We start from the raw sequence: 13,410 nt of genomic DNA on the forward strand, positions 1-13,410 counted from the left end.
CATTAATAACATACTGTATAAATTGTGTCCAGGTGCAAAAGGTGAGCCAGGTGTAAGTATGAGCGCTCCTGGGCCTCAGGGTGTACCTGGACTAAGAGGAGAACCCGGCAGGCCTGGACCTCAAGGTGAGCAACATCATAGTCAGCATGTCGTCAGTTATACTTCCTGCACTAAAATCAATTTCATGGATCAGTGGACATGTCTTTGACCAAAAAACAAACAAACAAATAAAACCATATTATGGATCTTCGCATATATATGAGGATGTCTGGCAATTGACCCTGTTCACCATACAAATATGTTGATTGCTACAGGGGACAGAGGCCAGCCGGGAGACGAAGGGTTGCGGGGTCTCCCCGGACTGAAGGGCGAACATGGACTTCCTGGAATTGGATTTCCGGGCCCAACTGGTCCTAAAGGTATATTACTCTGTGTTGACCTCATTCTTCCTTTCCATGCCTCACAGATACTGTATTTAATAAATACTCAGAGATTCTTTAAAACAATGTAAACAGACTAAATATAATACAGTACATGTACAGAGACAGAACAAAACAGACATTAGATGAAATATCTGGTCCCTCTTTCCAGGAAACAGTGGAATTCCAGGAGCTCCGGGATTTCCAGGAGAGCCAGGGAGACCAGGACACAGTGGTTCGCCCGGACAACCTGGTTCACCTGGACAAAAAGTGTGTATTTGTCTGCATGTGTAGATCAACTGACATAGTGTCTCTGGAAAAGAGGCAACAAAGAATCTTAAGGATCTCTGTTTTGACCATAAAAAATGTGTAAACTTCTTACTTGCATTTGTCCTACAGCTCCATTGTCATATGGTAATCCAACAACCACAGCAATGGCACCAACTTTTATATGAACAATTGATGGTTTGAGTGTCCGGAGCAAAACCACATGCAATGACATGCAAACCATGGTTACACTTATGCTTTACAGGGTGAACCAGGACGAGGTCTTCCTGGCCCAAAAGGCTCACAAGGCCTCCCAGGAAGTACTGGCCTCCAAGGGGAGAAGGGTAGCATTGGACTACCTGGGATTCCTGGACAGGAAGGCAAGACAGGACTACCAGGACCTCAGGGAATCAAAGGTATTGCAGGATTGCTAAAACAACTCTGGTGTGACTCCTGGGTTGATTTAGTCAGTGCCATATAGTTAAAGGCCAATCTTCTGTAGCAAACTCAACATTGTTTCTCTTTGGTCTTTAAAATTAGGTGAAGTGGGACCCCCAGGGCCTCCTGGACAAGCTGGCATACCAGGTGCTCCAGGAAAAGGCTTGCCTGGACCACAAGGCCCACAAGGACGACAAGGAGAGCCTGGACCACACGGTGAGCCCAAATGTAGCACTCAAACATAAGCAGACATGGTAGCTGTCAATTTGCAGAATACATGCAACCATATACAGAAGCATTTGCTTTTTAGCATTCAGACACAGAGCTGCTGTGCACAAAATTCCCAGCAAGGTTTTGTTCAAACATAGCAGGACGTAGCTGGGTACAGCCAAAATGTTCCCACAATATGTGAAGCAGACACATAACAATGCCGTTTACTGTTTTTTGTTAGTAATTTCTTCCTCTGCACAGAGGATAAGCAGTTTTTTGATATCCATATCGGACTAATTTCCAGCCATTCTTCATTAGCTCACACTGCTTACTGGCAATTTCACCACTTCAATTCAGACATGTAGCCAGTAAGAAAGCAAGCAGTTATTTGACTAGGTCCTACCAGAAAAAAATTGCTGTCAACACTGCTGGCTACATGACATGAGGTTTTGTTCAGATATGATGCCTAGATGTGAAGTAGCAAGCAAATTCCCGGAATGGAAAGAATGTCTGAAAAGAGTTATGTAGACCTTTTTCACTGAATGCACATGTGTCAGTAGGTAATGCACAGTTTTAGATAAGATGAATAAGCTTCTTCAGCTGCTTCAGTTCCAGGTCATGGTATTGTGCATGCTTGGGCCCTTGAAAAGACACTATGTAATGTAACATTACAGTGGCTCTATAACTGTAATTTTCCAATTAGTACAAGACAAAATGTCTGCTGTCAGATTGTGCTACATTCTCTTAATTTCCTTTACCTGACTCTTAAGTTGGTGTTGTATGTGTGCATGTTGAGCAGGTAGGGAAGGTGTAAAAGGAGAAAAAGGCTACCCTGGTGCTCCTGGTCTGGACATGCCAGGGCCTCCTGGAGAAAAAGGAGCCCCTGGGTTCCCAGGAGCCCCGGGCTCTAAAGGACAACCAGGGCCTTCAGGCCTACCAGGCAGGGATGGACCATCTGGAAACCAAGGTGAGATGGACAAACTGGAAAGATATTCACAAAAAAGAAAATTCAAATTAAAACTTTTTCACTGTCTTTTGCTGTTTTTTTTTTTGTTTGTTTTGCTATTGTTACAATTCTGCAGTATTAATTCATTAAGTAGTCATGTCATCAGTGTAGCCAATGCCATTTTTACCATATTATTGCTTACCTCAGGTAATTTAAATATACTTTTTTTTGGCTATTAAGCTAATTTTAATGAAACTAAACACTTCCTGTAGATGTTTCACATTAAAAGCCTGATGAATAGAGTGAAACATTGTTTATTAATAAATATTATAACCTAAGCAAAACAGTGTGCAGGACTTTCTTTCTTTTTTTGAGTAGTTACTCCTCTGATGCACCTGCTGAAAATTCAGGCATGCTGAGATATTTTCTGATATTTAAAGCCTTCAGAGTAAGAGTGGGATTAGTTCCTTTGAGCTGCTGGAAGGTTTTTAATGTGAAACATCTGTACGGTGTCACACTCGGCGTGTAAAGCTGCCGATGATGTCGAGGGTGAACTCAATTAGAAGGCCAGACGAGTAAAAGCAGAACACTGTCTCTTTAATCACACCACTGGTCAAAAACAAATGATACACAGTGCAGGAGTTTGATTCAACATGTAATGCTCTCAGAGGGTCAGAGCCAGCAAACTCACACATCCAAGGTATCCACAAGAAGAACGGTCAATAAGGGAAGTCCAAAAGTTGATGCACAGAATACAAACAGAATCAGAAGGGTTAGGCAGTACTCAGCGGTCACAAGGCAATCCGGGGTCAGAGCTGGAATAACAGGCACAAGAAAAACCACTGTAAAGTCTGAACATGGGTTAGAATAATCTGGCAGCTTCCTGGTGGGAGGAAGCTTCCTATAAAGGGGTGTCAACAGATGCAGATCATTACTACTGATTATAGTAAAAAGTCCATAGCTGAGGTGAGACTGTAGACCGGAAGTGGTGTCAGAATAAAAGCATGATACCGGTAGCAGAAGAGACAAAATCATGACAGTGCAGAAAGTGTTGAGCTTCAAGCTGTTTGTCTTTGGGTTCATTTTTTGAATGAAAAATTATTGTTAAAATGGCAAGTGAGTGGGACACAACTTTGATCTAATATAGGCCTGTTTTAAGGGAAAACATCATCCTTTCTGTAGTTGAGGTACTATTTGAGGACTTATGTCTTATTATTTGCCTTCTCACTACATACATTACTCTTACTACTAAGTGGCAGTACTGGATAAGTACTGAGTATTCCTCCTACATTGCAGTTTTTAAAAGAAGAATGAGCAGGATTCACATATTAAATGAAAAATGTACAACAAAGTTTGCATTGGCTTTATTTTTAGGTAACTTACTCCCACTGACCTATTTACATGAAGTGGGCTTTTTTTTCCAGGTCTAAAAGGTGAAATGGGGGTCATTGGGACACCAGGGCTCAAAGGATTTCCTGGAGAAGCTGGTAAACCTGGATCTCCTGGTCAGCAAGGTGAGGAAGAACAAATTCTGAAGTCTTCCACTTTTCTTTTTTCACGTCTCTCATCAGAAAATACAATTTCTCTTTCCCACCATTCCTTTCAGGTGACCCTGGTATTACTGGGCTAAGAGGTAGTACTGGAGAACGTGGATTTAAAGGAGAGCGGGGAGAACAAGGTCTTCAGGGACCTCCTGGGAACATGACCGATGTTGACATGGCGCACATAAAAGGGGAGAAGGGAGTCAAAGGAGACATAGGTATAAACCAACACTAATGGCCTTTTGCTCAATAGAGGTATATTCATCATATTGTATGGAGCTTTGCTAGAAACAGGCTCATGGATGATTCTGTATTTTGACCAGGAGTTTAAGACACATTCCAATACCCTTATGTCTTTGTTTTTAATTCCATTTTTCTATCAGGTACCACTGGGATGCCTGGAGCGACAGGTCACACTGGAAGTCCTGGAGATCCTGGACGGGCAGGAAACCCTGGATTGCCTGGAGCACCTGGACAACCAGGTGACCTACCTGACCACATGAACAAAGTTCTAAAATGCATTTAAAAAGTTATACAATATTTTAAACTATCATGTGATTATTTCTGTTTATCATCATTTTAACTCTTATTTGGCAAATTCTCTGCTTTTGCTTCATCACCAAATGAAACTGAAGTGAAAGTAAATATTACTTCTTCTTCAATCTCACTGATGTGTCTCAGGTGGGAAAGGACACCCTGGAGATCGTGGAGTGCCTGGCATTCAGGGGCCCACTGGAGATAAGGGCAGTGTAGGAGAGATGGGAATACCAGGTAAATACACCCAAATAACCTAAACGTCACCCTACAGCAATCTAATATGTCTCAGATGTCATGGAAATATCAACCATTTGTCAGATTTGGCGTGTAAGGACGCCAAACGGTGTTAGTGGTGGACTCAATTATAAAACCAGACGAACTGATTTAGCGAAAGGTTTTTACTTGTTGTAACTAGACAACCAATACACAGTCCAGGATAAACAATCAGGTCGATAAGACAGTCCAGGGTCAGCGCCGGTAAACAGGTATAGCCAGGAGATCCAAACTCGAGAGGTCAAGGGGAATAACTCAGAAGGTCAGTACACTGAGCAGGGAGCAGGGGGCCAGGAAGGAGGGCACAAACACAACAGAAAACCCCCCTCACATGGCGGTCCCACAACTACCCCCAGGCTGGAGAGTCAGAGCTGGAGTCTAGAACAATCTGGCAGCGTCCTAGTGGGAGGACGCTGCCTAAATACAGGAGAAAAAACAGGTGTAAACAATAAGGAGCAGGTGAAACTAATGCGAGTGATGAAGAGTGACCAAAACTGTTGTGAAACAAAACAGGAAGTGGCATCAAAATAAAAGCCTGACAGGAAGCAGTGGCACCGAATCCTGACACCATTCTGATCATGTGTATGTGTGCAAGCATTTATATGCCTTAAACATATAACCATAAACAGCTATACAGAGAATTTTTCAAGCATTAATATTTGTGTGAAACATAGTTTTCCCCGCTAGAGGAAACAAAACACTGGACCACTATTCCAGTAACATTAGAAATGCTTTCTCAGCAGAACCTAAGCTCATTTTGGTAAATCTGACAATTTAGCAATTTGGCTCAGGCCAGTTTACGCCAGATGGCTCAAAGCGAAACCAGTCACAATGAGAAGTGTTAACACTTGGACTGACGGTGCACAGGTCAGCCTGCAGGGCTATCTAGAGGCCACAGACCGGAACGTCTTCAAAAGGGCCACAGACAATATTCATGAATATGCAGAGACTGCGAGTGATTACATCAGCTGGTGCATGTCCATATGTGCCCCACCTGGAACTGTGCGTGTCTTCCCTAACCAAAAACCCTGCTTCAATATGGACATAAAACAGAAAATAAGGAAAAGGCAGGAAGCTTTCAAGGCAGGGGACCAAGGGGAGTACAGGAGAGCCTGGTACGAGCTAGAGAGGTCCATCAGACCTGCAAAGAGGGCATGCTTCCAAAAACTGGAGAGCTGTTACCTGAATAACAACATGCGCAGCATGTGCCAGGGAATCCAGGCAGTCGCAAACTACAGGAACAAACCAACGATCACCATTTCCCATGACGTCACCCTCCCGGACAGCCTTAATAACTTCTATGCTAGGTTTGACAGGCTGAACACGGATACCCCCTCACAATCCCCCTGCGACCTGGGGGACACTGCTTATTAGGTAACGCACACACAAGTTCTGAAGGCCCTGAAACAGGTGAATCCCCATAAAGCTGCAGGACCAGATGGTGTCTCCCCTAGAGTTCTGAAAGCCTGCGGGGATGAACTAGTTAGTGTGTACGCAGACATCTTCAGCCTGTCTTTAACCCAAGCAGTAGTCCTTCACATTTTCAAAAAATCCATCATCGTACCGGTCCCTAAGAGATCAGACACATCCACTCTGAATGACTTTGTAATTGGATTCTGGACTTCCTGATTGAAAGACCACAGGTGGTCAGAATGGGTGGGCAGGTGTCTGCTGAGCTCACAATCAGCACAGGCTCACCACAGGGCTGCTGTCTCAGCCCCAAACTCTTCACCTGGTACAGTCACTGTGTCTCCAACCAGGACAACACCACCATCATTAAATATGCTGATGACACCACCATCCTGGGCCTCGTCAAGGGGGGGATGATTCGGGTTATAGAAGCTTGGTGAACAACATTCTTGTTTATGGAGAGGAGAATGACCTCAGTCTCAATATATAAACCAGACAAAATAAATAATAGTAGACTTCAGGAAGAACCTCTCCCCTCTGCTGCCTCTGACTCTCAAAGGGACTGAGGTGGAGAGGGCTGACAGCTACAAGTTACTGGGCTTGCATGTGACACCTGACCTGAGCTGGACATGGAACACAGCTGCCACAGTGGAGAAAGCCCAGCAGCAGCTATATTTCATCAGGCAGTTCAGGAAAGCTGGTCTGAACTGTCGCCCCCTCACCCAGGCTTACAGAGGACTGGTAGAGAGTGTCCTCACCACTGGCATCACAGTTTTGTATGGTAACACCACACAGGCAGAGAGGAAGGCTCTTCAAAGGGTCATAAAGACTGCAGAGGGGATCATTGGGACTGAACTGGCTGCTATGGACACAATATACACACAGTGCTGCCGCTAAAGAGCAGAGAACATAGTTAGAGACCCACTTCACCCAGCTCACACTCTGCTCAAGACACAAAAACTGCACCCACAGCCTCAGGCACGGGAGAGCGGACAGTATCATCCCACACAGACCAAGATTTTACAACAACTTTTCCCTGCCACAGTAAGACTGATGGCAAATACAAAATGTGAAAAACCTGTGCAATAACCCCTCATTACCCTACTAAGTAGAATACCATATACAATTCCACTAGGTGCAATACCATGTGTAATATTTGAAACTCCCCATTTTACCTGCTACCCTATTCCTGTATCTACAATTTTATGAATTATTTTGTATTCTTGGATATTGGTGTTTTTTGTATTTTGTATTCTTTTGTATTCTTGGGTAATCTTATATTTAGACTAGGTGTTCGTTGTTTTGGCTTTAAACTCTACTTGACTCCAGGAGAGCCCTGCACACGAATTCCTTTATGCCTAGACTTTCTGTTTATGCATAAATGGCAAATAAAAATCTTGAATCTTGAATACAACTTTTTTATCTGCATTATGTTTGTTTGGATGCATGTTCACGTAGGTGCGGTTGGTTCGAAGGGTACTAAAGGTGATATTGGTACACCGGGGCATCCTGGATTCAAAGGCACAGATGGACCAAAAGGAGACATAGGAGCACCTGGTGAACCAGGCATTGGATTTCCAGGACATCCAGGAGAAAAGGTAACTCCCTGCAAGTGTGACTGCTCAACTTCTGTGTGCTGTAAACTGGCAGCTGAAGCACATGAAGGTTTGAATCAGCATGAATGCTTCCAGTAAAATCATTGGTACTAAAAATCAGGCACTACCATTTTAAATGTGTTGATCTGCAGGCTCTCCTTACATATGTCTGTCTTGGGGGATCCTCTACACAGACAAGTCTCTGCTACCACCACAAATTTCTAATGTAACAAAACCTGCAGACAAACTTAAAATATATTTACTTAGCATTCTACTCAATTCCTTTACTTTCACAGGGTCAGAAAGGCCATCCAGGATTCCCAGGTCAACCAGGAGAGAGGGGTCTGAAGGGTCAAGAGGGTATGCCTGGCAAACCAGGGCTGCAAGGACCCAAAGGAGATAAAGGAACTGTCGGGTATCCAGGTGGGATTTCAGGCTTTGCCGTCACATTCATCCTGTTTGTCTGGCAGAAAACTAGGTATAATCATACATTTTTTTTATTCTATGTGAGTTCTTATTTTGGTGTGTGTGTATGTGTGTGTTCTACAGGTCAGGAAGGGAGACCAGGTGAGAAGGGTAGCCCTGGGCTTCCTGGCTCTCCAGGAGAACCTGGTCGTGAAGGTCGCCCTGGTAAGTAACAGGATTAAATACCTACCTAACCAGACCAAGGTCAACAATATTTGTTCAAGGTTTTCATACACCATTAACTTCACTGTAAGGTGAGATTTTGTTTGAACAGTTCAGTCTGAGGAATTACTGAAATCCATAGTAATCAGTGAGACAGTATGGTGGTATTGACAATTACTGCACCTCTCAAATCTTGCACACTTTGGCAAATGTTTATACTAGCCACTGTACATATAAAAGAAATCATCATTGTGCAGTTCCTTGGACTTTTACTCACATCAAATGTATTCAGAAACCCATTTCTGTGGACAGATTAGGGGAAGCTTTCAAGATCAGCTGCCATGTTTTTTGGCAAAGTGACAGTGACAGCACAGGTAACGGTGTGCTTATCAAATCAGATGAAAAGATTCACACACCTGTCCCAGGCAACTGTCTATTTAGTCTTGCTAGAAATCAATGAGTGAAGCGAAATTTGTACCTGTTCAGCCTAATAAGTGTGTAAATGTGTTCTCGTCCAGGTGAAGGAGGTTTCCAGGGACCTCCTGGTCCTCCTGGAGAGAAGGGAGACAGTGGAATAGATGGCATCCCTGGATCTACAGGAGAGAGAGGAGAACCAGGTTAGTAACAGAGGAGGTAGGAGGAGACCATGCTACAAGAATTTACTCATTGCTAAGCAGTTACAATATAATAAATCTCTCAGCCTGATATATCCTACAAGGTCACTCTGGCAGGGGTTTTTGAATACAAATACTGGAAGACACAAACTCCTGAGTAGTCACATATCACCCATCAGCCACAGCCAGGGGTTCAGGCAGAAATGCTTTCTCCAAATAAAGTGACAAATGGAGATCGTTGTATTGAATGTACTTTAGTTTTTCTTCAGACAGCCCTAACATCTGCAGACCTCTCAATACAAATCAGAACAAAAGAGAAACTGTCTGTAATGTTTTCTTTTTTTAACCCATCATTCTCTGCAGGTTTACCTGGCCGAGGTTTCCCTGGATCCCCTGGAGTGCTGGGTAGCAAAGGTAAGAGCTCCTCCATCGTTGCTGTCTGGAACCCCTCGATCACTGTAGCTAAACATAGTATCATTATTCGGCCTTCTCTTTGCTCCTCCAGGTGATAAAGGTAGTCCTGGCTTCCCCGGCACTGCAGGTCAGCCAGGTGTCCCTGGTATCAAAGGCGACAAGGGTCTCCCAGGCCCACAGGGAGTACCGGGTGATCCAGGAGAGAGGGGACTCCCAGGTCTCTCTCTACCGGGCCCTAAGGGAGACAGGGGACAAGCAGGACAACCCGGAGAAACAGGTATTGAGAAATACATGGCATACTAACAATTTATTATGTCCATGAAGACTTGTTTCCAAAGTATTGTGCAGTATAAAGCTGCTATCACAACTGAAAAATGTAAAAATACCGTATACACTGTGCATTTAAAAAATCTCCTCACCTTGTTCTTGTCTTTGTGAAACAGGATCTCCAGGAGCACCAGGAATCCCTGGTGTGCCAGGCAGAGATGGTCAAAGAGGAGACAAAGGAGATCAAGGTCTCCCTGGTTATCAGGGAGAGACAGGACAAAAGGGTGACCCTGGAAGTCCTGGACAACCTGTATGTCACAGTGCTGTTGGCTGACTTTTTTTTCTAACTACACAAGTCACAAAATAGTTAAGGTGCAGTTTGATGAGAGATAGCTGATACATGGACAGTGCAGAGCAATTTTAATGTTGCAAAAGTTGTTATTCTTTTGATTGGTTTGTGTGTCTGTCTGTTACAGGGGCAAACTGGCCTTCCAGGTATTGATGGACATAAGGGAGAGAGGGGGCAACAGGGTGTCCAAGGCTTCCCAGGTGAGTACATATGAGTTATACATCTGTGAAGGTATGCATTGTGCATTTATATGTGAAAGATGTGTTAAGCATTTATAAAAGGAAAAAATCAATATGTCTTTTTTCAGATAATAAACAGATAAAATACACTAATCATAAATATCAACTCTAGGTGCAAAGGGTGGTGCTGGAGACACTGGATTTAAAGGAGAGCTTGGAGACAGAGGATTCCCAGGAGAAAAGGGTAATAAATGATCTAAAAGCCATCAGTATGTAAATGGAAACTATCACTATTTCCCCACACTGGAATTGTTACATTCTGTTACTCTGTTGAGACTTTTTCAGATCTTACTTGATGATCATTAACTGCTAAAGATAAGCATGAGTAATGGAATATCTTCTAATGATACTGTATATTTCAGGTAATGAAGGCCCTCCTGGTCCCCCTGGTCCCCACACTTACATCAAAGGTGATATTGGGTTGCCAGGAATTCAAGGCCCTCAAGGAATTCAGGGACCACCTGGATTTCCTGGACAGAAAGGACAGCAAGGTGGCGTTTTGATGAGAAATACACCCTTTCATATAATCCTTTACAATACAACAGATTTCTCCTGCTCACCAGTGCTCTGCATCCATATTTCTTATTGCTTCATCATATCTGTTATTTTTTCTCAGGTGTGACAGGTATTCCAGGGCCTAAAGGTGAAGATGGATACCCTGGGTATCATGGTCAGCCTGGAGCCAAAGGAGAGCCTGGCCTGCCCGGGCCACAAGGTTAGAGATGAAGGTGTTGGTAAGACTTGTTGTGTTGCCACTTTCACAACTTAATTACTCTTTGTCTTTAGGACCAAGAGGACATGCTGGCCCACCTGGACCTGATGGTGTTCCAGGACGAGTCGGCCCACCTGGCCCCTCTTCCATGGATCACGGGTTCCTCGTAACCCGTCACAGTCAAAATGTGGAGGTTCCACAGTGTCCTGATGGAACCTCACTCATTTATGATGGCTACTCCTTGCTCTACGTACAAGGAAATGAACGCTCTCATGGGCAGGACCTAGGTGAGAAACAGAACAAATAAAATGAAAGAATAAAAGAAAAACATGAGATAGAGAATAAACATCTCTTGTGCCTCTGTGTTTTAGGCACGGCAGGCAGCTGTCTAAGGAAGTTCAGCCCCATGCCTTTCCTGTTTTGCAACATCAACAATGTGTGTAACTTTGCATCTCGTAATGACTATTCCTACTGGCTCACTTCTCCTGAGCCTATGCCCATGACCATGGCACCTGTCACTGGTGAAAGCATCAAACCCTTCATCAGCAGGTATGTCAGCATATACCTGTACATCTATAGCATTTTGTTTTGGGTGTATGATACTCATATACTTCTCATGAATGTGTGTGTGTGTTTGTGTGTGTACAGGTGTGCTGTGTGTGAGGCCCCAGCCATGGTGATAGCAGTTCACAGTCAGACCATCATGATCCCTCCATGCCCTCACGGTTGGGACTCTCTGTGGATTGGCTACTCCTTTGTCATGGTAAGACAAACAAAATCATGTCTCAGTGCAAGTAAACTGTCTGCCACCATGTACCAGCTATGCCCATGTTGTCATGACTCCCACTAAAGTTAGATCTGATGGAAAAGGCTCTGCTCTATGACGGCATACTCAAAAATATCTAAGCCTGAACAAGATACAAGAACATTAGGTCTTATACCAAAAAACTGGACATAAAGGGGAGTTTAAGGTGCTAGAGCAGACATGGATATGATTGGACATTACTAGTCAGCTGATATCTAAACAGCTGGTGAATCAGCCAATGATTGTGAAGCATAAATGACACAGATGATGCCAATCAGCCAAGGCAAGTGCAACTACAATTCTCTGATTATTAAACACAATTCTCGGTTATTATGCTGACCACATGTTTGTCTATGCACAACATTAAGTTGAATTCTTTGGGTACTTGTATATACCTTTTGATATGTACAGTTTTGTTCATTTTTGTGGAATAAAAATCCAACAACAGCTCTCTTACAGATTATGTTATAGCAAATTCTTCATTTCATTCAATTACTTTGTGTTTGTGTAGCACACCAGCGCCGGTGCTGAGGGCTCAGGCCAGGCTCTAGCCTCTCCTGGTTCTTGCTTGGAGGAATTCCGTAGCGCTCCATTCATCGAGTGCCACGGTCGTGGAACCTGCAACTATTATGCCAACTCCTACAGCTTCTGGCTTGCCACCATCGAAGACAATGAGATGTTTAAGTAAGACAGACTCTCCCCTGGTTCTTGTTAAAGAATAGCTAAGCACCTTGTGAAAATCTTACTTTTGCTGACCTCCGATGGTTTAACTTCTTACCTCAGTGCAGTGATGTACAGATGTTCTCCAAGACATCATTACATCAGTGTTGGGTGTGGTTACAGGTCCAGTATGGCACTCTTCTAACTACACCCAACAGCACCCTGCAGTGATCATGGGCAGTGGACATAGGCAAAAGGGCTTGAAACCTTAAACCATAGAAGGCAGTGAAACAACTTTTAGCCTGGTGTTATGTTGCTCTTTTAGTTTTTGCCATCATCACATTTCCTCCACGTTTACATTATGAGCTTGTTAATATTCAATGCACTTATATTTTTCTCCTTCCAGGAAACCTGTTCCAACAACGCTAAAAGCAGGCAATCTCCGAACACACATAAGCCGCTGTCAGGTGTGCATGAAGAGGACATAAACCACAACACCGGGGTTCTCCTTCCTAATATGCAAGGAAACTGCATGCTCTGATGTCCTCGACATTGCTTTACTTCCTGTTTCCAAAGGATGGTGCTACTTCCCTGCATGTGTGAGAGGACAGAACACAGAGACCTTTTACTCCATGCAGAATGCAAAACTAACAAGATCACAACGTCTCTAAAAGAATGGCACCCAATTTACCGTTGCACTGAGTACATGCCCCTTAATCTGGTAAACTGGTGTTCATTTTCAAAGGGTTGTTTTCTGTAAGTCAGGTGCTATTGAATTTACTTATCTGCCTTATTCCATCTTGTTTGCTTTACTTCCCTTACCTACGAGTGCCACAGCATTCAAAGATATAGCTACATTAATATTACAGATTTTCACACTTTATAACTTGTACTAATGTAAAGAATGGGACTTACCACTGGTTACAGAAACTTGTCATTTGTTCAATCACAGTATGTTGCCAACATACGGTAGATATATAACAGTCGCTCTGTTGTAAATAATATGCATTCCTCTCTAACACAGATCAGCATACTCTCCTCAGGTTATTACTGTATTACTTATTAGGTCCATTTTTTATTTATAAGG

At 43.4% G+C, this 13,410-nt stretch overlaps 1 protein-coding gene across 1 annotated transcript in view; it reads left to right on the plus strand.

Moving 5' to 3' along the window:
- Positions 1-12,938, plus strand: part of col4a1 (collagen, type IV, alpha 1) — a 40,183-nt gene extending 27,245 nt beyond the window's left edge. Inside the window, exons 27-52 of the mRNA XM_020609331.1 lie at positions 33-125; positions 315-419; positions 592-689; positions 952-1,102; positions 1,227-1,340; positions 2,134-2,301; positions 3,705-3,794; positions 3,887-4,039; positions 4,205-4,303; positions 4,503-4,592; positions 7,500-7,639; positions 7,933-8,059; positions 8,186-8,266; positions 8,782-8,880; positions 9,241-9,291; positions 9,383-9,568; positions 9,735-9,868; positions 10,035-10,107; positions 10,259-10,330; positions 10,509-10,637; positions 10,763-10,861; positions 10,933-11,145; positions 11,230-11,407; positions 11,507-11,621; positions 12,175-12,347; positions 12,730-12,938. Of these exons, the coding sequence (XP_020464987.1) occupies positions 33-125; positions 315-419; positions 592-689; positions 952-1,102; positions 1,227-1,340; positions 2,134-2,301; positions 3,705-3,794; positions 3,887-4,039; positions 4,205-4,303; positions 4,503-4,592; positions 7,500-7,639; positions 7,933-8,059; positions 8,186-8,266; positions 8,782-8,880; positions 9,241-9,291; positions 9,383-9,568; positions 9,735-9,868; positions 10,035-10,107; positions 10,259-10,330; positions 10,509-10,637; positions 10,763-10,861; positions 10,933-11,145; positions 11,230-11,407; positions 11,507-11,621; positions 12,175-12,347; positions 12,730-12,811 (3,113 nt within the window). The 3' untranslated portion in view covers positions 12,812-12,938. The remainder of the gene's footprint in view (positions 1-32; positions 126-314; positions 420-591; positions 690-951; positions 1,103-1,226; positions 1,341-2,133; positions 2,302-3,704; positions 3,795-3,886; positions 4,040-4,204; positions 4,304-4,502; positions 4,593-7,499; positions 7,640-7,932; positions 8,060-8,185; positions 8,267-8,781; positions 8,881-9,240; positions 9,292-9,382; positions 9,569-9,734; positions 9,869-10,034; positions 10,108-10,258; positions 10,331-10,508; positions 10,638-10,762; positions 10,862-10,932; positions 11,146-11,229; positions 11,408-11,506; positions 11,622-12,174; positions 12,348-12,729) is intronic.
- The last annotated feature ends 472 nt before the right edge of the window (positions 12,939-13,410 follow it).

This window comes from Monopterus albus, unplaced genomic scaffold (genome assembly GCF_001952655.1).
Source record: "Monopterus albus unplaced genomic scaffold, M_albus_1.0 scaffold99.1, whole genome shotgun sequence".
NCBI lineage: Eukaryota > Metazoa > Chordata > Actinopteri > Synbranchiformes > Synbranchidae > Monopterus > Monopterus albus.